Genomic DNA, 26,662 nt, shown 5'->3' with positions numbered 1-26,662 from the left:
TTTTTTTTTTTTTTTTTTTTTTTTTTGAGAATTCTAGATTATTCTGTAATGAACTATTACCAATTTTATATATGGTGATTTTTCAAAAATTTATTTCATGTATTTTAGAAATTGGACATCAAACTAGATGTTGACAATACTGCATTTCAATATGAGCTTCGAAATTATTTTGAATTTTTCTTAATAAAAAAAGAAAAAAGAAAAGAAAAAGGCAAAAAAGTGGCAAACAGGAACAAATTTAGGAACATCAGTATTCCTAACAGCAAATCTAGTCTCAGATTTTGGTTTTTGCCTCAACAAAGAACAATTTGGTCTAATATGACCAACAACACCACAAAGGTGACAGATAGGCACAAAAACAGATTTATTATGCTCTCTAACAGTAGGCTTAGACATAAGTTTAGAAATTTCAACGTCTACATCAGAACTTTTACCTTTGTCTAACCTAGCAACATAAGCCTTTTCTTTATTATTCCTCTTGAAATGAGGGATATAAACTTTCTCAATTTTAGGCTTGAGAGAAACAGAAACACTTCTGTTATCAACAGCAGGCTTGGTACTAGTCAAATTTTCAATTTTAGCTTTATATTCAACTAATTCTTGTTCCAAGCTATTCATCTTCTCATCTTGAGAGGAAATTTGATTTCTCAAAAATTCATTTTTTTTATTTGATTCATCTAATCTAACAACCAATTCCTCTTTTTCAAGATTAGCCAATTTTAACTCTTCTTTGAATTTCTTACAAATTTTCAAAGATTTAGATAATTCCTTACAAAGAGTTTCACAGACATCAATAAAATCAATAGAGGCATGAGCAGAAACATGATCAAAAAGACACTTCAAATTATCCATGACAACAGGAGTCAAGGATCAGCTCTTAGATCAAAAGATCTAAAACAAAAGAGCTACCCGCTCTGATACCACTTGTCGGACCATGTGCCTTACCAATCCATCCAACAACCAATTGGTGAAGGATGAGGAGGCACAAATCTTTTATAATATTCGATCACAGACCAAGCTCATTGATATTGGAGCAAATTGTGAAATCCCTCACAATCCCTCCCTCACAATGCAGTTCCAACGATTCGAACCTATGACCGGGCTCTGATACCACTTGAACGATTTTTAGATCCCTTAACCCAACCAGATTAGCCTAGTTAATTAGCCAAGTGATTAACTCAGTCAAATTATGCAAATCTAGGTTACACAATCATATCAAGAATATAAAGCAACGGAAAAATAAATGACACAATGATATGATGACCTAGGAAATCACACGGTAAAAACCTAGGGAGGATTTGACCTAGTTATCCTCAAGATTAACCTGAATCCACTATATGAAAGAATCAAAGTTCATACAAAAGGACTGACAAGCTCCCTTGTTTGACTTCTTAATGCTACCCACCAGTAGAACTTACTAACACAACCACATGTAAGTTCCGAATCCACGGACTCCTTCTTTCTTGGATTCTCCACAAGATACAAGCACCCCACTTGTTTTTCTTTAAGCTCCAGTGGCAGCAACTAAGTTAATCATCAAGGTGTTGATAATATCTCTACCTTGAAAACTCTAAGTTTATGTGAAAGAAAGCTCCTCAAGGATCTCACAAGAGATTTACACAAACAGCAAAAATATGAGCAACAATACAACCAGAGCAACTAGGACTACCCACCAAAACGTGACTAGGGTTTTCTTTATATACTAGGAGAATTAGATTTAAAACCCTAATCCTTAATGGGCTTGGGTTGAGTTGGAAATTCTGCAAAAAAAATATTTTGGCCGACTTTCGATCAATCGAGTCTAACTTTCAATTGATCAAGCCAGACAGAAATGCACCAATGCATCTGCAGCCTCTCGATTCCAACTTTACATGAATTACACAACTTTGAGCAAGCCTAAACAAGACTAAATATATTGTTGCAATCATGGTTCTCCAACATTTCACAATAGAGTTCTAAATATATCAAATCCTAAGTCTTTAGAACCTAACATTATGAAATAATGAAAAAATAGTATTATATGTCATAAAAATTGATCTTTCTCTTCACTCCTTATACTTCTAATTCTGTTTCTAGTCCACACTTCTTACTCTACCAAAGGTTTAGGCTCTCAAGTATCCGTTGTCTTAAGTCATAAAAGCTTCATAAGTTGACATTACCATATCACACAAGGTGACCACCTATTTAGGAATGAATGTTGTTTACTGCACCATACATACAATACAAATTATCAAACAAAATTCTTTTATGAACATAGGAAAGAAAAAAAAATCAAGTAATCAGATGTATCTACTATCTAGCAAGACAAACTGCTAAAATAGAATCAAATCAATGTTAGTATATAGCAAAAATTTTGAAAAGTAATGTAATAACATCTATTCGCAAATTTTAAATAAAAGTCTGAAAAAATATGACACTCTTGTTCAAGATACATGATGCTTACCATTAATCAAAATGAGGAAAATATAACATGTATAGTTGGACCAAATCCTTTTTATAAAGCACTGAAAAATAGAATCCCTTGGAGCAAGTTGTAAACAATGACCAAGAGATCATGAGGTTCCTAATTTGTAAGCACACATCAGAATATATCCCAAGTATTCAAAGCGATTACAACAAACAAAAACATTTTCATGATTTTAGGATTCTTACTGTCACTATCCAGTTTACATTACATACAGTGAGGCTTTAGAGAATTTGATTGAACAATAAAAATTTGAACAAAATATTTATTTTTGAACAATGAACTAAAACTCTTGGTAACGTTAGGGACAATCATTACAATGAAACTAAATTGTTGATAGTAAAAGTTTATTTCTAAAGAACTTGCAATACTTTAGAAGGAAGTCTAAACCAATTCCTTATAATTTATATTAAAGAACATGCAATACTTCAAAAGGAAGTCTAAACCAATTCCCTATTTTAAAAAAGCATAATTTTAAGGCTATAGCGGTTTCAGTGTTGTTGAGCCTAAATTGAGAAAATGGGTTAAACTCTACAATAACATAATGGCTAGTCTATATATAAAAAGAGTCAATAGGTTCATGAACAGTAATTTTGGTTTAGTGAGTTGTCTTTTTCCTCTTTTTTTTTTTTTTCTCCTTCTAGTTCACCAACTTGGTTTGAGCTTTTTTTTTTTTTTTTTTTTTAAGGATCTTTATATGTTTACTTTCTACTTGTAATGTAAGCTTACATTGTATACACACAAAAAGTGGCAAATATTATATACATTTTCCACACAAAAAAAAAGGTACAAATTTTGCAAATGTGTACAACATTTGCAATTTTTATGTGTTTACAATATAAATTTACCCCAAACTGTTAAAATGTGCTGATAATAGTCTTTTAGACATCTGTGACACTTGATCTTGACCAAAATGTTTCCTCTTTCCTTTAGATCCAATTTTTCCACCATATTCTATAATGAGTTACATACAATCATCATAGAACTCCTAATCATAAATTGAGGCAAGTTTTCAAGAACTCCATAGAACTCCAATTTATGGTCTTCTTCCACGCTATCTATGTGGGAAGTGCAGCATCAAGTACACAATTCAATGTAATCATTCATTTATAGTCTAGCCAAAAAAAAAAAAAGGTAAATAATCTTCAGTTGCATTATTTCCATTTAAAACAAAATTTGGATGCATGTTTGATTCAACAACTCAGGGAAAATAAAATTAATAGGAGTTTCTTTGAATATATTATGTTGACCCCATGACTATAAATAGAATCTATATAAGATTTCAAAGAAACTATTATGCATTTACAGCTTAACATAAAGGATAAACAAAAACCTTGAGATCAAAGGCAGTAGCTCATTATCTTTGTCTAAGTCCACCACATCACCATTCTCATCTAGCTGAACAATACGAACTGCAAAATAGAAACGTAGAAAACTCATCAATTTTCCCCACAAGTAAAACAGTAGTACAAATACAGCATCAGTTTGTTATTGAGTCCTTAAAATTGAAACACTAAGCAACACAAATTAATAAATTAGAGAGAACTTTAAAAAAGAGCATCAAGAACTCTCATTTTCACCTTCATGTTTTGTGTATTGAATTGATGTCAGTTGCATTGAAAACTATACATAAAATTAAATAGCAAATCAAACAGCAAAATTATATCAGGGGAAGGAAAAGAATTGAAACAAAAATATGCCAAGAGACTACCTAGATGTTCATGGCCTTTGTGTTGGACTTATGTTGTTCATGGCTTTTTAGACAGTAAATGTTTCTAAATTTTCACACTATTACATTCCCCAAAGTTCACCAAATTTGGCACACTAATCTAATTGCAAAATGCATGTTCTAAAACCCCGATAACTTGTTTAAAATTTTAAAATTAACAAAATCAAAATTATTCACATTAAAAAAAAAAATTGGGTAAACTCTATAAAAATAAGAAAATTTAAGAAAATAGAGAGATTTATCATGCACAAAATCCCTAAAAAACTCATGCCCTCAAGAAGTTACAACTAAAAATTATAAAAATTAAGGCCCCAAAAAAGAAATCTCATTTAACCAAGCATAACATAATATTTAACTTATCCAACTAACATACTACATATATAGCAGTACATTGATTATCAAAAAAAAAAATATAGTAGTACGTTCTCTTGGAGCTAAAAGACAACATAAGAAAAAACAAAAAGAAAAAACACTTCAATGCAGTAATTATATTAAGCTTATTACAACCCAAAAAAAAAAAAGAAGCAAAAAATAAACAATAAACAAAGAATCATATGTAACCCCTGCTTAATCAAGTTCAGCTACAAATATGGAAAAAAAAAAAAAAAAATTGCAAGCACCTGCAACGAATGAAGAAGTTATTAAGGTGTTCTTCCCATATGAGTAAGAGAAATGATATGTCCACAACATTTTCACAATATTTTTACAACAAATCCTAAGTAGCAAGTTGTTACTGGTTGTTATTGTTGCGGTAAAAAAGTAACTTAGTGTTAGGGTCAAATTTGAACAAATAACAACTAATCACCTGTGTTTTTTTGTAAAAATGGTGTGGGCATAGCATCTCTCTATGAATAATGGTGTCAAGAGAGTTCACAAATCTGTTGGATTGAAATAACCAATGAAAATAAAATAGAATAGAATACCATTGAAACATCTTAGTAAAAATAACATAATTATTAATGGTACAAATAAAACTACCAATCCATCTACAAAAAAGACTTTGACAATGCAAAAAAACTACCATTCCATTGGATTTTGAGTTGAGCAATAGTTGAGTTGCCACTTGCCATCATTGTTGTCATTATTAGAAAGATTAGGATGTCAAAGAAGTGACGATAATCTAAATTTATTGCAAATCTACATGGAAAAGTCATTAATTTAGTCCTCATCACATATACTCCCAAACTGCAATTCATTCCTAACATGTTCACGGATATATTTAAAAGGAAAACAAAGATTGGCCTTAAAAAACCAATAAAAATTAAACTAACTAAATACAGCAACCAATATAATATGAAGCTCCAAAGAATGTCAAGATACTATCTTCCCACTAAAAGCAAAACCAATGCAAAATATGAATGATATTGCAACTCCAAAAACATACTTTCAGGATGCTAAACTACATAAAACACATGTAACACCTTAACTACCACTGTTAATATGGTTTATTATCAAAATTCAGACCAACTTAATATAGCGGCCAACATAATATAAAGCTTAAAAGAAGTTGAAGATAGTATCTTTCTCTCTAAAAAGCATAAATATGATGCAAAATATTGGCATATATTCACCAATATCAAAAGCCCAATCAAATCGCCACAATAGGATTACATTACAAGTTTACAAATATACCAAAGAAATACCTCTACGTACTGATTCTAATGCAATGGAAGTTGAATAACAATTCAGAATCCAAAATAAGCAACTGGGTATTCACCTAAACTTCATGAAGAAATACAAGATAAGAAAAAGAAAGAAACTTGGTGGACCTGCAGAGAATTGAGTTTTTATGCCACTAAAGTGTCTCTCTCTCTACTGTATCTAAGGTTAGAGTGCTTATGTTAGCGATTTTTAGGGAGGGTAAATAGTAAACACCTAAGCCATCATCTACTCCTAGTGTCCAGACCACATTTGATCCCAAATGCATAAACCTTTCGCTCACATTCTTTAAAAATCCCTAAAGCTTTTTTTTTTTTTTTTTTTTTTTTTTGAGAAACCTAATCCACTCATTAAACAGTAAAAGTTCCAACTTAACTTATTTTATAATTTATTATGCTTCCACAGAATACACTATTTTTTGCTTCAAATTTATTTCTACTAAGGTGACCCCACTATTTGGACACTTAAAGTAAAGAGCACTGAGCACATAAACTTGTGGAGTATATATTCCACTTCAAAAGTTCTTATGTGATCATTTAATATCAAGAAGTCTACCAAATAACTTAATCAAAACCAAATCTAACCCAAATACCAAAATCAAAACCAATCCAGCCAAAATACCCAAACCTAAATCATATATATTAACACACACAAAAAAAAAAAAAAAAAAAAAAAAAAAACCTTTATTGGCAGTGGCAAATTTTTTGGTTATGGGTTCTATAATGAGTAATTGGAAACTTTATAGGTGGCATGCTTTCCATAAGAATAACCCACCAAATTGTTCAAACAAATTTTCAAAGGAAGAAAGCATAGTTAACAATAATAAAGGCACAAGTTAGAATGGCGCAGACAACAACATGTAGCATCTCTATAAAATTATTTTATGATTTCTCAGGTTTCTTTCTTGACTACTCAAACTACCAACCCATAGTAAAATATTTACTGCTTAAACAACCAATTAAAAAATGTAGCAAATGCAAACAATAACTCAATTGAGCCCCCAATATGATGTGAGAAAATAAAGATCCAAAGCTTCAAATCAGCAAACTATGATGTGTGAAAATAAAGTGGTGAAAGAATGGAAGTCATATCCATAAAATATAATATGGTCACTCAATTTAGTGCCACTGATCTCCTATTCTCTAGCAGTACATTTATCAAAAAACTGATAGGCATTTTCGACTAACATTGTTCTTTTTAAAGAAAGGAAAATAACCTCCAAAGACTTTATGTGCTTTCTCACCAAAGCATCTCTAATGATGCCAACACAAAGTGTGCAGAAAATTATGAAAGGATTAAATGATTATAAACTAACTAAAGAAAAATGATCCATATAGGCTATGAACTACAATAATACAGCGGAAAAAATGTCTAGATTTAGTGGGGATATTGCAAGCAAAAGAACAAAGACAAAGGCAAACACAAAACTCAAATGATATGATCCATACAGGCTAAGAATTGCAATAATTCTTTGCATCGGAGTGGTAAAGGTTGGGCATGAGAAAATCAATTCCTAGCTATAAATAAATATAGATATAAACATGTTTAGAACTCTATTTTAAAAGTGTTAACATGTATTATATTGTAGGTTTTAGGCCCAGTTAGGTTGCTTGTATAGTACACATATTTACTTGTACTGCACACATATGCCTCCTATATAAAGGCATCCATGTACATTCTTTTATCAAGAAATACAATACTATTGCATTCAGTATTTCTAACATGGTATCAGAGTCACTGCTCTAATCATTTGGTGTTCTGCTCTTAAGCAGTCTTGTCTTCTTGGGTGTCATCTGCAGTTGCTGTTGTAAGCAGCACCATTGCCTCCACCGCGACTTCAGTACATCAAAGATCACTGCCTTGGCGCCACCACCACTTTTGCTTCTTCGATCAAACCATGTATTGCACCATCGGAAAGTAATCTCTCCGATCTGCCTTTCTGTGAAATATCGTCTTCATCGGACCTTTCACACACCTCCACGGGCCACCAGAATTCTCAGCGTTTTTGGCATGCACTGCCAGTACTCTTCACGCGCCTCCATACGTTCAACTCAATCTAGTGACATCATCACTGCTTGCGTCAGCAACACGTCAACTTGCTTACGTCATCACCTCTGACCGTTGACTTTGACCGGGTCGTTGACTTTGATCGTTGACTTTTCTCCAGGGTTGACTTTTTCAGTCCAAGTTCGCCTTACCTAGTTTTTCGCGAGATTTCATTTTTGCAATCTGTTTTTGCATATTGTGTCTCTAAATGGATAAAAAGGATCTTTTTCTTCCTCGCCCCATCAATACTATATTGGAGGGGAATATGAATTACTTATCTTGGTCTCAAGCTATACACAGTTTTCTTAAGGGTTGCATGCTCTGGCATTATTGTACTGGTGCAATCACTATTCCTGTTAAAGGGCAAGTGAAGAAGATGCTATCTTCCTCAGTCGCATGATTGAATGGGATAGTCACAACCACATGATCCTTACATGGATTTGGAACACTTCCATTCCCTCTATCTTCAATCTGTTAGGCAGCTTTAATGATGCAAAATCAGCATGGGATATGTTGGCTAAACGATACTCCACTACTCACGGATCTATGAAATATCAGTTAGTGGTTGAATTGCATCAACTTTGGTAAGAACCAGGGCAATCCATCAATGACTACTATGATCAGCTTCGCTTCATCTGGGACCAAATTGACCTCTCTGATCCAACTTAGGCATGCTCAAAGGATGCTCAACAATATGCTACCATTAGAGATGAATTTCGTCTCTATGAATTTTCGATGTCACTTCACAAGGACTTTGAGTCGATCCGAGGTCAACTTCTTAATCGCAGTCCTCATCCCTCTCTTGATACTGCTGTAAACGAGTTAGTTAAAGAAGAAGCTTGTCTTGCAACCCTTCAAGCCCAAAATAAGTTCAATGTTTTGGCTATTACTCCTTCTACTCCTCCTGTAGAACAACCTCAGCAATCAGCTGATTCCTCTGACTCTAGCAATCGTCGCAAGCAGACTAACAAAAAGTTCTGCAACTATTGCAAGCGTCCTAGCCACACCATTGAGACTTGTTACCGTCGCAAAAAATCTATTGCTGTTGTTGCTAATACTGAGCCTACTTCGTCGACACCTCCCATTTCAGCTGAGTCCCAATCTTCTGGATCCACTATCAACCTCTCCCCTCCTGAACTACAGGATATCATAGCTCAGGCTGTTCGTATGGCTGGTAATACATCTCTTTCCACTACTCTCTCAGTTCTACCCAGTAAGTCTCAAACTTGGCTTTTTGATTCTGCCTGTTGCAATCACATGACACCTCACTTGTCCTTATTCTCTAAACTTGATCGTGCACCACATCCTCTTAATATTCATATAGATGATGGTTCCACCATGCATGGGAATAGTCTAGGGTTTGTTTCAACCTCCAACCTCTCTATTCGTAGGGTCTTCCATGTACCTGACCTATCCTATAATTTGTGCTCTGTGAGACAATTAGCTGAACTAGGATATCGCCTTATTTTTTACTATTCTAGGTGTATTGTGCAAGATCTGAGGATGGGGCAAGAGCTTGGGACCGGTCCTAAGGTTGGGCGTATGTTTCCCATGGACAATTTTCATCTTCCACCTGTTGCTCTTGTTTTTTGTTGCTGCTGCAGCTACTGCTGTTTCTTCCTTACCTTCTCTCGCACTTTAGCATTCTCATCTTGGTCATGCACCACCGTCTTGGGTACAACAATTAGCTTCTAAGGGTCTGTTGGGTTCTGTGTCTAAAGACAATTTTGATTGTACTTCATGCCAGTTAGGAAAACAGCCAGCTTTACCTTTCAATAACAGTAAATCTATCTTTAATAGTATTTTTGAATTAATTTATTCTGATGTTTAAGGACCTTCTCCTGTTACTAGTATTGGTAGATCTCGATATTTTGTTATTTTTATTGATAATTATTCTCGTTATAGTTGGATCTTTCCTATGAAATCTCGTTCTGAAATCTTACCAATATACAGTAACTTTGCAAAAATGGTTGAAACATAATTCTCTAAACGTATCAAAACTTTTCAATTTGATAATGCTCTTGAATATACTCAATATGTTTTTCAAGCTCTGTTACATTCCTATGGCACTATACATCATCTAACCTATCCAAGTACCTCTCAGCAAAATAGTCGAGTCGAAAGAAAACTTCGTCATATTCTTGACACTATTCGCGCTCCTCTTCTTTCTGCCAAAGTTCTTGCCCCATTTTGGGGTGAAGCCACTTTTCATGCTGTTCATGCTATTAATTGCATTCCAAGCGCTGTCATCCATAATCAGACTCCATATAAGCGCCTTTTTTGGGTCACCTCCTGACTATCATTACCATCGCTCCTTCGGATCTGCTTGTTTCGTGTTTCTTCAGCCTCATGAGCATAACAAACTTAAACCTCGATCTAGACTTTGTTGTTTCCTTGGTTATGGCGAAACTCAAAAAGGGTATCGGTGCTATGATCTTATCTCTTATCGTCTTCGTGTTTCCCGTAATGTTGTCTTTTGGGAACACCGCTTGTTTGTTGAACTCTCTCACTTTCGTTCTTCCTTAACTAACTCCTCTGTTTTAGAAATCTTTCCAAATGAGTCTCCTGTTCCTTCTACAAATACTCTTGGTCCTCCGTTGGACTTCTTTATCCAATTTCCAGATATTTTTGATGATTCTCCTAGACAGGTTGAAGATGAACAGGTTGATGACGAGTTACCCTTCCTTGAGCTTGGGTCCCCTGCTCCTGCTCCACCTGAAGATCCTCCACAAGACATTCCACCTCACCACTCAACCCTGGTAAGATCCATTCCTGCACATTTACTTGACTATCATTGTTACACTGCCCTTACTACACTTCATGAGCCTCAAACCTATCATGAGGCCTTCACTAACCCTTTATGGTAGATTGCAATGAAAGAGGAAATTGATACATTGACCAAAAACCATACTTGGGATCTGGTTACTCTCCCTCCTAGACAGTTTGTGGTTGGTTGTAAATGGATCTATAAGATCAAGACTCGCTCTGATGGGTCCATTGAGCGCTACAAGGCTTGTCTTGTTGTCAAAGGTTTTACACAGGAGTATGGGATTAATTATGAAGAGACTTTTGCTCCAGTTGCTCGTATCTCATCTATTCGTGCCCTCTTAGCTGTTGCCGCTGCTAGTAAATGGGACTTTTTTCAGATAGACGTTAAAAATGCCTTCCTTAATGGGGATATGAATGAAGAAGTCTAAATGGGACCTTTTTTTGTTGAAACAAATAAGGTTTGTCGCCTTCGACGTGCATTTTATGGCCTTAAACAAGCTCCACGAGCTCCACCATCTTTCACTTGGGTTACACTGCCAATCCTTATGATTCTACCTTATTTCTTCGTCACAATGATAAAGGCACCATTTTGCTTCTCCTATATGTGGATAATATGATCATAACTGGTGATGACCTTAGTGGCATTCAAGAACTCAAGGATTTTCTTAGTCAACAGTTTGAGATGAAAGATCTTGGACATCTCAGCTATTTCTTGGGTCTTGAGATCACTCATTCCACAAATGGTCTTTATATTACTCAAGCCAAGTATGCATCTGACCTTTTGTCTCGAGCTGGACTCACTAACAGCAAGACTGTTGACACTCCAGTTGAACTTAATGCGCATCTAACACCCTCGGGGGGGAAACCATTGTCTAATCCCTTTCTTTATAGACGATTGGTTGGCAGCCTAGTTTATCTTACAGTTACTCGTCTAGACATTTCCATGTTGTTCATCAGGTGAGTCAATATCTGTCTGCTCCACGATCGGCTCACTATGTTGCTATTCTGAGCATTTTACGATACTTGAAGGGCACTCTCTTCCATGGCCTTTTCTACTTAGCTCAGTCTCCTCTTGTACTCCGTGCATTCTCTGATGCTGATTAGGCAGGAGATCCCACTGATCGCAGGTCCACTACAGGTTATTGCTTTCTTCTTGGTTTTTCTTTGATTTCTTAGTGAAGTAAGAAACAAACTTTTGTGGCCCGCTCTAGTACTGAAGCAGAATATCGTGCCCTTGCTAATACCACATCTGAACTCCTTTGGCTATGATGGCCCCTTAAGGATTTAGGTGTGTCCACATCCTCTGCTACTCCTCTTTATTGTGATAACCAGAGTGTCATTCATATTGCTCACAATGATGTCTTCCATGAACGGACTAAACACATCGAGATTGATTGTCATTTTTTCTGTTATCATCTCCATGGTGCTCTCAAGCTCTTCTCAGTCTCCTCCAAAGATCAACTTGCTAATATCTTCACCAAGTCACATCCTAAGGGACGCCTTCGTGATTTGGTTGACAACTTCAAGCTGGTCTCACATCCACCTTGAGTTTGAGGGGGGCTATTAACATGTATTATATTGTGGGTTTTAGGCTCAGTTAGGTTGATTGTATAGCACACATATTTACTTGTATGGTACACATAAGCCTCCTATATAAAGGCACCCATGTACATTCTTTTATCAAGAAATACAATACTATTGCATTCAGTATTTCTAACAAAAAGAATCCAGCCACAAGAAATTACAAACGACTACACATATAATTCCTATGTCATTATTTGTTGTTGAAAATGTAACTTGATCTAAAATATAACTCAGTTAAATATGATTAAGCAGGATGAGAATTGTATGGACATACCAGCAATATTTCAAGACCAAAGAAGATATTGTCGTTCATCTCTTTGAAGGCTTATAAGATGCAAAGATAAAGTGCATATAGATAGGCTAAACGGTCCACAATGTCAAAAATAAATATGAACATAGTTAGGCTACAACATCTAAGTTGCTCCACATCAAACACGTGGTGAGGGAAACTATCTAAACAAAAGCTAATTATAAAATCACATTTCAAACAAAACATAAATACACGTGCATTTATGTTACCAATCTCAACATGTAATACAAAGTTTGAAGAGTATCAACCTAGACCCACAAACAAAAAGTAAATGATTTATGTGTTCTATCCTCAGTTAATAGGTTGAGTCAAAATAATAAACAAATAGATAACATATCTTTCCAATTTCAATGCCTTAAAAAAAAAAGATTTACCAAGCAACTAACTAAATTTGAATGTTGAAACTAAAACTCTTTTCGATTCTCAACGCATCTGTTTGGCTGCATTGAACTTAAAAAAATAACTTTGACTCAAAATTCAATAGAATTCACCCCCTCACATCATAATCAACAATTGTTCAACAACTAAAGTTTTACATGTAACTAATTATTTATGTAGATTTTTGTCAACTATGTTTATTTTGTAAACTAACTCCAAAACTAATCATAAATTAATCTCGAAAACCAAATCTTGTTGGAATTTGAACATATAGCACAAATTAATCAACCATTTATTAACAAAAGAATAAATTAAGAACTGGACAATTAAGGGGGAAATTCATAAAAACTTACCTTTCAAAATTTTTGGTGCTCGTTCTAATGCAATGACTCGATCGCTATAAATGTGAACGTTGTAGCCTATGTATCGCAACGGTAGAGAAAAAATTAAATTTTATTTTAATTTATTAATAAAAAGCACTCAAATAACTTGACAAAAATGAACAAAGAGAACATTAGAAACAAAAACATAGGAAGAAGATAAACAAAAGAAAAAGAGAGATAGAAATCAATCAAACTATAAAGAAATTTAGAGATAGAAAATACCTGTCGTGTGAGCTGAAAGAGAACCACCGAAGCCACAAATCAGTCCTCTACTTTTCCATTTCCTTCTCTTAACCTTCATATGCTTGGCTGTGATCTTGGAAGGGACGAAAGAGGATATGAGAAGTATTGGGAGGGTCCTTTCCACACCTACCCATAACACATCAAAAATCTGGAAGAAAGAAAGAAATAAATAAATAAATAAATAAAAGCAAAGTATATAGAAGCAAAAAGGAAGAAAGCAAAAGATCATACCTTTCAACTCAAAGCCTTCCCTCACTCTGATCAACCCATCCTCCTTTGCTCTATTTAGATTGGCCGATATACCTCCATAGACGTCCAAAAAAAGCCATCAACAACCATGGCTTGCTCTCTCATTCCAAAAATTCTCTAGACATTGAGAAAGGGAGAAAAATAGAGGTTGAGAGGTAGAGAGAGTTCCAAATTCCAAAACTCTCTAGCGCTCTCATTCTCTATCTCTGCCTTCTTTTTCTTTTCTTTTTTATTTGGTTTTCACATTTCAGCCAAACGAACCGTTTTGGCTTCACAAAAAGACAAAATAGAGGGACTCACCAAAATTACACTGTTCTTAGTGAAAAACGTTGGATGCACAGTAATATGCTGCTTTTTATACAGTGAATAGATATAAAAACCCAAATGGACAAAGTCAAATTTTCTTCTTGTTGATATAATAAAGCTAATCATCACATGATGGCTACTGTATCATCCTTTTCTTTTAAGCTAATTACCACAGTCATGTTTGGAACTACATATAATTGACCATTCACAATATCTAACCTGGGCTTTTGACTAAATGCGCAGCTGGCAGAATCCACCAAAATCCAATTAGAAATTGTCAAGCACTGACCACAAAAACCAATTATGACAAAACTCTTGTTAAATCTAGATTATGCACAAGTCAACTTTATTTTATTTCTAGAATTCTGGTGTAATTTTAAATGACAAATTTGGGATCAATAATAAGGACTGGAATTAATAACGACTAGCAACTTTGAACCGGAAGTGTCCCCAGAAACTTGTAAGAGAAAACAAATAGGAAAAGTGGATAAACAAACCTACATGTGAATGTAGAAACACTCATCTCCCAGCACGGCCAGATCAAGACAATTATATGCAGATAAAATTAATTTAATTTCTACTAAACAATTAGCCAACCGTCATTTCTTGAAATCATTGTTATATTACCCCTGTATGTATATATATATATATATATATATTAGACTCATCACATGTGCTTTGCGTGTGCGATGAGGTTTTTTTTTTTTTTTTTTTTTAGTGTCATAATTTCTTTTTTTTTTTTTAAAGAAAATTCAACATATGGCATCCACTCCTGATGATAGCTTTTTATCATCAGACCAAGACATCAATCAATTTTTGGTGTAGGTGGAGGAATAAACCCAAGATTTCTTATACAACCATCAGAGATTTTACCAATTGAACTAATTAGAACCCACTAATGTCGTAATTTTCCATTCATATCAATTTTTAGATTATGACACAACCCAAATATTAAATAAAAGAAACCAATGAGTCTTGATAAAGTTTTTATAAAAAAAATGTTGGAATGTGGTCTTGAAGGAAATATACAAAGTGGACTAGGTTTTTTTTTTTTTTTTAATTTTGAATAAGTTTGTTTTGAAGACATAGATTAGTAGGAGAGTTTTCTATTTTGTAGGCATTTTAAGTGGAGTTGGAGATATACTTTTACTAGGTTGTCCTCAAGTTTGTCCCTGTTAAACGTAGGGTCTAGGGTTTTTTAAACCACATAAAACTCAAGTCCAAAGAAGGGAATCCTGTTATAGATAATATAAAATAGATATCATTAATTGTTTGTGGTAGATTCTTGAAAATTCAAAAATTAACTAAACCAATAGTCTTTCTAAAAAAAAATAAAATAAAATAAAAATAAACCAATAGTCATGCTAAATTAATATAGCTATATATTATTAGAAGGGTCTTATTAATGAGTGCAATAAGAACAATTGTTAACAAACTATTTTAAGAAAATTTTAATGCCACTTTTATGGGAAATAGAAAAAGTTATCAAAATATTAAAAGATGTCAAGTCAAAATCCTATCCTATATGAGTTTCTCTTTACATAATACTATGTTTATTTTTAAAATTGCATCATGATTCATGAGTTTTCCTTTACATAATACTAGGTTTATTTTTTAAAGTTAGTGTCATGGTATGTAGTCATAGAACAGATAATTAATCTTTTTGAAGGCCCAACCTAGCCAATGCAAAATCTGATTGATTTGCATTCCATTATTTGTCTAGGAGGATATTGGAATATTCGAAATCCATAAGACAAAATATAAAATATTAGACAATGACTTCTTCTTCTTTTTTTCTTTTTTTGGGGGGGGGGGGGGTGTTGTAAATATTACTCCAATGTTAGGAGGATATTGGAATATTCGAAATCCCATAAGACAAAATATAAAATATTAAACGGGGTGTTGTAAATATTACTCCAATGTCAGTGGCATGTCACATGTGCCTTTAGACGACTTGCAAGTCTTTAGACATGGCAAAACGGGGGGTCGGGTTTGGTTCAGGTCGGGTCAATCGGGTTGCGGGTCACTGGTAAAAAACGGGTCATTTTAAGCGGGTCAAAATCGAGTTCGAGTCAATTGGGTTGCAGGTTGGGTCGGGTCGGGTTGACCCGTATTTTTCATATGAATTTTTTTTTTTAATATAGAAAACAATATGTATCTGTCATTTGAAAAGTTATGCAATAAATTACTTAATATAAAATGCATTATTTTGAATTCACCACTTATATCAAGAATGAACTCAGTTAAACTTATTAATACTTATTCAACAATTTTAAAATTATACAAATCCTAACATTACTATCTAAAACAAAATAACACAAAGATAAGTAAAACAAATATACAAGTTTTATTTCTACACAGTATCAACATTCCAAATATAAAACAAAATTACAAATGACTTATTGGATAACTCATTTGATAAAGAATAAAAATATATAAGAAATTTACAATCTTGAAAATTAATTTTATAATCTATTATCAGTTGTGGTTGACACTCTATTTCAATTTGAGATATACTTTAAAATTTGATTACTTACTTATTTATACATGGTCTCTTTTATGAATATCATATTATTGTTAAGCAACACACACTCTAGGAAATATCATAATTTATTTTGAAACGCAGTTTATTTTGGACATAAATTATTAAAAAATAGGTCTAAGTATTCATAATTTATGCTAATTTGATACTTTAGCTTCACTATTTTCACACTTGTGAATATTTCTTACATGTCTACAATTTTAAATCTATGTTTTTAACTCTGCTGTAACCAGATTATCTTGGCATGTACTTTGCTATTTGATATCTAAAAATATTTACTCATTACAGAATGTTCAACCATTAATCTTTCAATTAATTTTGCATATAGTTATGTAAATGTATCAATTGTTTCCTTAAAGTTCACAATAAACAATTAAACCAATATTGTCTTAGTTTTACTATTTTTTTTACCAAAAAAAAAAAGTTTTAAAAAAATGGTTCAGGTTCAGGTCGGGTCGGGTTGACTAGCAAAAACACGGGTCGGGTCACGAGTCAACCCGTTTTTGCTTCGGATAAAAAAAAATCGGGTTCGGGTCGGATATTTTTCGGGTCGGGTTGGGTCAGAAAATTCTGACCCGTTTTGCCATGTCTACAAGTCTTGCATAAATGGAGCTTCCACTTGGGATTTTGTTCCATTGTGTGGAGCTTCTGATTATCCCTCCACCGCTCAAGCATTCTTCTTAAGAATACATATGAATACAAGAATACAACAACGCAGGACAACCAAAAAAACCACCCAGAAACGTTTAGACACTATACACTACAGTCATTCATATATTATATTCACTATGTTAATAATAACCAAACCATTAGTTCATAGTAAAAATATACATATTATTTAGATTCTTTCTCTCTTGTTTTTTCCCACCTCATGCTTAGTGAGGGTTAATATTACATTAAGAGTTTAGTTGCAAGAAATTATGCGATGACAAAATCAAATCTAATCTATTCTTTGAAGTTGCTGATGAGATTTGTACTAATAGAAAGTTAACTAATCAAAAATGGAGTCACGTTCCATCATTTCATTTGTAGAAAACTAGTCTGAAGCAGTCACAAAAGACGGCTTAATTTCAAGAGAAATTAATCCTTTACCTAACCTCTAGCTCTACTACACTATTAGTCTCAAGACAGCTGAGGAGGTGTTTGGTACATGTTTTCAAACAACAATTTTCAGTTTTTAAACAATATTACACGTATTTTCACACACTTTTTCATTCATACGTATTTTCACACATGTTTTCAAACAACAATTTTCAGTTTTTTAAGTACATGTACCAAACACCCCCTTAGTCTTATTAATGCACTTGTCAAGACTGTGTACCTAACATTTTTGCATTGATAATTTGATATCAGAAAAAGTTTAGGAACACGAAATTTTTTACAACTTCTTATTATAATTGTAATGTGACAAAGTGTAATTGGTAAAGAAAAATAGTAAATTTATGTATAAGTGATAGTTAACCACTCACAATCTGCTATGCTAAAAAAAAATTATTGAATTATTTTTTGTGGCTCTTGATATTAACCACTGCATGACAAAATCATTGTAATTCTTACTTTCATTTGGATACTAGAATCCATATCCTGTCGTGACCTTCTACTTATCTATTTTGCTAGGGTCAAAGATGAACATAGCCATTCAAAGTTGACACAAAAAAAATTAAAAAAATTAAAAAAAATTAAAAATTAAAAAATTAAAAAATTCAAAGCTCAGAGCCCTCTACAAAGAAAAGTCAAATCCCCTTGCTGTTTCACAGCTTTATGTTCCCTATATAACACTCTATCTTGAACTCTCTTAATGATAACTCCACTTGAGAGGATCATTCAATTTCAAACTATGGCAAGCTTCAACTTTGTGTACTTCCTTTTTATAGTATTCTCTGTATACATCTCCACCGGATGTGTCATAGCATCACATCCAGTGGTCAAAGCTGGTTATTATCCTTCAGGGGCGTTAGATAATCTCCCACCTTCGGCTATAAACACATCATATTTCACTCACATCATCTATGCTTTTCTCGTGCCTAGCAACGTTACCTTTAAGTTCAACATATCAAGTTCAGAAGCTAAGAACCTCTCAAATTTCGCCACCACCCTTCATCACAAAAACCCACCTGTGAAGGCTCTTTACTCCATTGGTGGAGGCGATGTTGATCCAGACCGTTTTGGTCGCATGGCATCCAAAGCGTTGACACGTCAAATCTTCATAAATGCTACTATTGATGTTGCACGTAAATATGGGTTTGATGGGTTTGACTTGGACTGGGAATTCCCTGAAAGCCCAAAGGAAATGAATTATTTTGCCCAATTACTAAAAGAGTGGCGCTATGCAATCGAAAAGGAGGCTAGGATCACACATAGGCCCCCTCTACTGCTCACCGCCGCCGTGTACTACTCGGCGGACTTCCTCGTATACGGTGACCGCCGCTCCTATCCGGCGGCTGCGATTAAGAACTACATGGATTGGGTCAATGTGATGTGTTATGACTATCATGGGTCATGGAACACTTCTGCAACTGGGGCCCATGCTGCATTGTTTGACCCAAACACTAATTTGAGCTCAATCTATGGGCTTAAGTCTTGGATCAGGGCTGGAGTACCTGGAAACAAGATAGTCATGGGCTTGCCACTCTATGGAAAATCATGGAAGCTCAAAGACCCAAAATTGCATGGAGTAGGAGCACCAGCAGTCGGTGTGGGCCCAGGAGATGATGGTGTGCTTCTTTACTCTGAGGTGGTGGAGTTTAATAAGAAGAATGATGCCACTATAGCATATGATGTGAATACTGTGTCTACTTATTCTTATGTTGGGTCATTGTGGGTTGGGTATGATGATGCTCTGTCTACAACAGTGAAGGTTGGGTTTGCTCAGGCACTTGGGCTTCGTGGATATTTCTTTTGGGCCATCAGCTATGATACCGAATGGAAAGTCACAGCACAAGGTAATCTCATTCAATATATTTTGTTCCAAATACTAAAATTTTCAGAGAGGAAATATCGGGTTGGTGCTCATGCATTGGATCTGTCAAAGATTATGATACGTGAATAAAAGTATCATAATTTTGATAAATACAATGCACATAAGCACTTGGCCAAAACCTTTATCCTTTAACAAAAATGTCAAGTGCTCTCTCACAAATTTATCTCACTATAACCTACAAAAACTTTGGTGAAATCGTCCGTGACAATTTGGTGTCACCATACATTCTCATTTTAAAAAAAAATACCTGCTATTCACACACTAAACTTCTTTTTTCTTCTAAAAAAAAAATTAGGGTTTCTTGTCTCAGCCCCCAATTAGCAGGTATTGTCCTCTTTGCCTCCTAGCCTCAAGGTCACATGTGTAACAGTGGTACACATATGTCTTGAGCTCAAGCTTATAAGGCACATGTAGGAGGCGTCTCTCTCCAATGTGGGATTGAGCAAAACCTTGAGGCCATGAGCTGACATGTGTAGCAGTGGTTCACGTGTCTTGAGCTTAAGCTTATAAGGCACATGTGGGAGGCGTCTCTCCCCGATGTGGGATTGAGCAAAACCTTGAGACCAGGAGCCAAAGAGGACAATAACTGCTATATATATATATATATATATATCTTTTAATAATAATTACTCGAATTTAATGTACTCTAAATTTTTAACTTTATTCTTTGTCTTTTTCTGGTAGAGTGGAAGAGCAATTTAGTTATAACACGACATACTATGAACTTTTCATTAAATTAATTAATATTTGGTTATAACTTGTTAATATGCAGCATCGAGGGCATGGATCCAAGATTAATGAGAATGAAGTTTCCTTATCTTCCCTGATGTGAGCTCTGATCAGGAGATTTCAACTATCTGTCGGATATCAAGTACCATATTCTACGTGTTTTATAGTAAAACCATCTATTCGAGTGTAATCGTGTATAATTTTAGAAGAAGTGAAATTCTTGACGTATGGTTAGGCTTGATTTAGATTTTTTTTTTTTTTTTTTTTTTTATTTACTACCTACGTACAGTCAATAAATAATATAATATGCATCAATAGGCATGTGTGCATATGTGTAAGAGAGAGTTTGTTTGTTGTAACAAAATTAAACTCAATGCATATATGTATGTTCTTGCATGTGTTTGGTGCTCATATTTTATTCTACTGTCAAATTTTAATTTCATTTTATTACAATTTACAATCAAACAACAGTGTAATCAATTTATTTTTTCTTTAAATGTGTATGAGTGTATCACATATCCTTGATCATAATTCAGTCTTTTTTATTATTGCAAATGTCACGGGCAGGTCATATGGCTCTAAATTTCGTCCAAATTAACAACTAACTAACGGTGGGGTGCAAAATATGCAGGGGTAATAGTTTACAGGGGTTAAGCGTGCATTCGCATAGTTTAAGGGGGTAAGTATAATATGGGGTATAGTTTAGGAGAATAAAGTGTATTTTTCCTTAAAAATCAAATAAGATAGAATTAGAACAAAGTGTAAAAGTAAATAATAATAATAATAATTCGCTATAAACTATTATACTTTAGTCTATCCAAATAATTGAAGCAATAGAAGAAAAGTTGATAAGACCAATTAACTTATTGTTCTTAAATTGTAATTATCTAAAAAAACTACTGCAATTTGGTGTAGCCACTTGGTCTAACTACGGCTTTTAAACCCAACTGTTAGGTCACAATCTGAATGACCCCTTGTGATTAACCCTAATTAATTAATTAATTAGCCAAGTTATTAATTAATCAATTTAACATGCAAATACGTGGAAGCACAAACAAATCACCAAATACTAAATATGCAGCGGAAAAAATAAATGACACGGTGATTTGTTTACGAATGGGGAAAACCCTAACGGCAAAAACCCCACCGGGTGATTTTCAGGTCACCACTCCCGAAACTCCACTATTATCAAATCAAGCGGTTACAAGAAAGGAATCCCAAGTACCTTACCAACCTACAGTTGAACCCTTACCCCAATACCCAATTGGACTTGATCTGTAGTGACAGTCTCCACCTTTGATGCACGGCTCCCAAGTACGTGACTAACCAATGCGCGGATCCAAGTACGCGACTTCAGAACACCAACTTGAGGAAGAATGGTTGGCTGCAAAGTTCTTCAGTTCATCCACGTGATGAATAGCAGGAAGATGCTTGGTTACAAAACCCTATGGTGCAAATACACAGCAACTTCTTGATGGAAGATGAACTAGGTCAAGAACCTTATCTGTTGAGCACAATTTGCATAAACAGAGATTGCTCAATGATAATACAACTTGTGTCTACCAAAACGGCTCTTAAAATAATCCTTTTATATGTTTAGGGTTAGAAGAAAAGAAAGCCCAAAAACATATTCACGGATCCCAAGAAAATCAGATTGGAATTCTGACTTTTTAATTCTCGACAGATAGCAGGTGTCGAGGTAGCTATCGAGAGGTGTCGAGCTTTAAAAACTTTGCACTTCAGCTTGCTTTTTCTTGGACAGACTTGATGACTTCAACACTTGACCTTGAAACATTGTTTCTTGAAGTATTAAAAACACCTAGAACTACCCAATTACAAGCAGAGTGCGTTTTGTCAAAAGATTAGCCAATTTACATAACTAAGTGACGTATGTTCTTAAACAAGTTAAAACATATATGTCCTAACACCAACTTATATTATATAATATAATATAGTATATGATATGATATGATATGATTTAGAATTCAACTCAAATTTGAAATTAAAAGAAAATTAGCACTTTGAATTTTTGTTTATTTTTCACAATTTTTTAAAGGTTATACTTTCTCATTTATAGTGGGACAACTATTTAATTGGAAAATACAAAAAAATAAAAATAAAAAAAATAAGTGGTACAAGACCTGGGTTTTACAATGAAACTATCATTATGCCTGTGTGATGCACGACTTAATCAAAATTCATATGTAAATATTTCTTTTTAATTTACTTAAAATTAAATAATAGAATAGATAATAAAAATAAATAAATATTTTACTTTTAAGTTACATAATGAATGCATATTGTGTGAAACTAAGCTATTATAAAATGCAAATATATATATATATATTGAGCTTTAAGGCTCAATTAATCACCAATGTCTATTTAAATGGAAAAACTTTGAATTTAATAATTAAAAACTATCAAAAACAACAATTGAAATCATATTTAAGTGGAAATCTCAATTCAATAATTAAGAACAATCTAAATTACTAAACATTAAAAATAATGACAAATTTTTCAAAACAATTAATGACAAATTCAAATCCACGTAAGTTTGAAGCAAAGCTTGCAAATTTTGTTTCATGATATTGGCAAAAAAAAAATTACAAAAAATAAAATAAAATAATCTTATGCATTCTAAAAACAAACATATTAATTTATTGCACTCTTTTAATAAGTAATTACTTATATATATATATATATATATATAACAGTAAATATGTTTATATTTGCATTCTAAAAACAAACATATTAATTTATTGCACTCTTTTAATAAGTAATTACTTATATATATATATATATATATATAACAGTAAATATGTTTATATCATGAATAAGATATTTTTTTTCTTATATATAATTTTGAAATTATTTTTTTTAAATAATAAAAATGTTTAATTATCTTAACCCAACAAAAAGCTACTAATTTTACTTCTTCAAGGTGGGTTTCAAATAGTCAACCAACTTGGTTCTTCAAGTTTACTATTTCTTTTTTATGCTAAAAAATTTCTCTTTAATTTATATTCATGGAAGAGTATATGTTACCGATTAAAACTCTTAAAATACATATTGATAATTACAGTGAAATACCATATCAAACTCTCAAAAAAACAAAATAGCTGTCATAAACTTTATCAAAAAACACATGCAATAAAATCAATGACTTACAAAGAATAAGAAAATTAAATACAAAAAAATGTTAATTCAAGAACCCGGTTTCAAATTATTGGGGAGACATCCTCCAGCCATATGTGTACATTGTTTTCATCTTTAACAAATCTAGTTGGTTCATTTGCTGCCTCAAGAACATGTGTTCAAATCCTATTACAAATATATATATATATATATTAAAGCTATGCAATAAATAGAGATTGAAACCAACTAGATATAATAAAGACCAAATAAAAAGTAACTTAAATGAAGCATTGAAAAGAAAGAAATATAAATCAACATTACTCATTCCGTAAAGTCCATTATACATGTACACTGCACAAAGCCTAATAGCTCAGTCATTACAAAGGAGAGAGTCCATGTTTTAGATAATGTATGCAGTCCACTTAAAAATCTTTTTTTAAGCAAAAAATAAATAAAAATGCATACATGTATGTGTGATTAGTAATGTGGAACCCTAGATGCGTTCGAACATGTGCTACTTATTAATCTACAGGACTCTTTGGTTCTAATATTGTAGTTTGAAAATAAACATAAAAAGTCAACACCTATTAAACTTTGCATAAGCTCTGTTATTATTGATTTGAAGGATAATGCTAACATTTTAGTCCGGATCAATAATACAAATAAGTAAAAAACCTAAAAAGATATCATATATTATATAATAAATTTTAGGTCCAATATGTTGTGGACTAGTGGTTATGAGAGCATTGGAAATGCAAAATTTAATTAATTAATTAATTAATTAATTAATAATAATAATAACAATAATAATAATAATGCATTTTGCATCACCAAAAATTAAAGTAGCTAGTCAATTTTGTATAATAAGTTTTTATATATTATAAATATTATCACTCAACTTAAAATCCCGCTGTCATAAAGTTGGAATATTACAAAAACATGAATACTATCTTTTTTTTTTTTATCAACACAGATTTGAACTATAGAGGCTGGTCGGGTGGATTGTTGGCTTGTTGCTATCTATAATACTTTTGGAATGAATTTTGCCTTTAGATAGAACTTTAACATGATTTTTGCAGTTACACTAACTCAAGGCTGTGTTTTTATGTTTGGCAGCTTCAAATGCAGAGGATGGCGCGAATACGCGCTAAATGTTTTTATGTAAGAGTGTATGTCTGTAAGAGTAATGGTTCTCTTTGCAATTTGAGTTATTTCTCCATCGTTAGGAGAAATATGAACTGCACGTGTGTGACAAAATAAATTGCAGTTCTTTTATGTATGTGGGTAAGTTTGTAAGAGTGTTGGTTTTATGTTCGAGTGATTTCTTTATCATTTGTTGGAGGAAAGTGAAATACGTATGTGTGTGACAAATAAATTACAGTTCTTTTATGTATGTGTGTAAGTTTGTGTCAGTATTGGTTTTCTATGAAATCTGAGTTATTTCTACGTCATTAGGAGCCAAGAACTTGAAATGTATGCATAGTACGTAGTGCGTGTGACAAATAATTTCCAGTTCTTTCATTTCATTTAGACTCTACCACAGATTTATTAATTAATGAGATTTACTATGAATGTGAAATTATGTATCATTGTGTCACCGTGCTCCGGAACATCTAAATAGGTCTCACTTATTATACCTTTGGTGGGATTCACTATTCATATGAGAGGAAAAAGTATCACGTTATTGAACTCCAATTATATCTACTAATTTCTTATGTGAATGAAATGTTCTAAAAGAGACTAATGCTTATCAAGCTCACCTGTTTTGCAGTATTTAATTGCATAAGCGTAGAATCGCCTATTTAAATCCAACTGATTGAAATGTTCTAAACACGACATCATCACCTATTTAACACCACATTTGAATTGATATCCCTCGTGGGCTAAGCAGACCAAACCTATTCTGCCTTTGTAATTGGGTTCTTCCTAAAAGTAGACAATGTTAACCACATTTTTAGAAAAAGTGGACAAATTAGCCATGAGAAAGTGGACAACATTGTCCACCTCTTAGTGAAAGGCGGATTTAAAATGTGAGAGCACTCCTAAGCAAATCTTTGAGAAAGCCTATTTTTGTTTTTCTTTTTGATTGTTGATTTACTCTTGCTGGGAGCCAAATTCAATAGTGTGCACCATAAGCAGGTATGTGTGGAACTTTTTGTTTGATTTGAGATATTAGTATATGCATGAATGATTTTACTGTCAGGGACTCTGTGAAACCACCCTACATCTCCGATCATACCCAGCCGTAATATCACCAAAAATTCTAGCCCGGATAAGTTGATTTCCATAGATGTACAATGGCATTTGGCAGTACTTGAAGATCGGATTCCCAAGAATGCAATCAAAACCCTTTTTTTTGTTTTTTAAATATCAACTTTAAAACTAATCAGATCCAAATTCGTGGTTTAACCCAATTATCATACGCAAATGATTGAGCAGTAGAGGGACATTAACTGATAAGAGTAGATGTGGAAAACAAATATTTGTTGCATTAATTATACATATGGTCTCATTGTGAGGACCCCACCTTTGTGCATTTCATAAATTTTTAAGGGAAGGTGTAGTCTAATTTGAATTCAAAGTCTTGCTTTTTCATTAACGAGTTTTTACAATTCATTGTATTAATATATTTTCATTTTTCATCAAGGAGAAAGTTTTTTAGGTTAATGACACTGCTCGACTCGTCCTTATGGGGACCCTTCCCCCTTTTTTTTAAGGGAAATTTTTTTTTTCAATTAATGCAAGTTTCTTTCTTTCAATTTATTTATTTTTTAGATTCTATTCAAAAGGAAAAATAAAATTACTTTTTAGTTCTCGCAATCTTCTTTTCAGTTTTTAGTTTAACTTTAATTCTTTGCAATTTTATATTGATCAAATCTCCCTCTTTTTTTAAAAGTGTTTTTAAGTAATAATATATATATATATATATATTACGAGTTGGATTTAGAGTTGGATTAAAATTACACATAGTATAATTCTAAGCAATGTTACACCACCAATAATTTATTATTGAATTCATATTTTAAAATTTTCACTATTGGATTATATGTTTTATATTTTCTTAATATACATGCTGATTTTCATCCCAATCATATATTATATACCACTCGATCTAGAAAGTCATCTTTTATGCATTATTTTAAACTAAAAAAAAAA

At 33.1% G+C, this 26,662-nt stretch overlaps 2 protein-coding genes across 7 annotated transcripts; one reads left to right on the top strand and one right to left on the bottom strand.

Annotated features, from left to right (window-relative positions):
- Nucleotides 1-232: 232 nt before the first annotated feature.
- LOC112004569 (uncharacterized) lies at nt 233-14,075 on the bottom strand. 6 transcript variants are annotated; one of them, XM_065776692.1, is made up of 6 exons: nt 13,797-14,057; nt 13,545-13,713; nt 13,293-13,358; nt 3,798-3,876; nt 2,444-2,563; nt 233-2,204 (listed from the first exon to the last, which is right to left on the bottom strand). In XM_065776692.1, exons 2-5 carry the CDS (start codon nt 13,621-13,623, stop codon nt 2,446-2,448), a joined length of 342 nt encoding a protein of 113 aa, XP_065632764.1. In that variant the 5' UTR covers nt 13,624-13,713; nt 13,797-14,057; the 3' UTR covers nt 233-2,204; nt 2,444-2,445. The 6 variants fall into 6 exon arrangements, 5 of the variants coding, with proteins under 5 accessions (XP_065632764.1, XP_065632765.1, XP_065632763.1 ...); XR_010630188.1 differs by lacking the exon at nt 233-2,204 and adding an exon at nt 4,999-5,071 and having other exon boundaries at nt 2,307-2,563; nt 13,797-14,075; XM_065776693.1 differs by lacking the exon at nt 233-2,204 and having other exon boundaries at nt 2,313-2,563; nt 13,545-13,691; nt 13,797-14,055.
- Nucleotides 14,076-18,471: 4,396 nt separating this feature from the next.
- LOC112004570 (class V chitinase CHIT5b) lies at nt 18,472-20,839 on the top strand. The gene is made up of 2 exons (XM_024036812.2): nt 18,472-19,604; nt 20,415-20,839. The coding sequence occupies exons 1-2, from the start codon at nt 18,500-18,502 to the stop codon at nt 20,438-20,440; spliced, it is 1,131 nt and encodes a 376-aa protein (XP_023892580.1). The 5' UTR covers nt 18,472-18,499; the 3' UTR covers nt 20,441-20,839.
- Nucleotides 20,840-26,662: the final 5,823 nt, after the last annotated feature.

The sequence above is a fragment of the Quercus suber genome, unplaced genomic scaffold, assembly GCF_002906115.3.
Source record: "Quercus suber isolate HL8 unplaced genomic scaffold, Cork oak 2.0 scaffold_140, whole genome shotgun sequence".
Classification (NCBI taxonomy): Eukaryota; Viridiplantae; Streptophyta; class Magnoliopsida; order Fagales; family Fagaceae; genus Quercus; species Quercus suber.
This window is presented reverse-complemented; position numbering and strand designations above follow the sequence as displayed.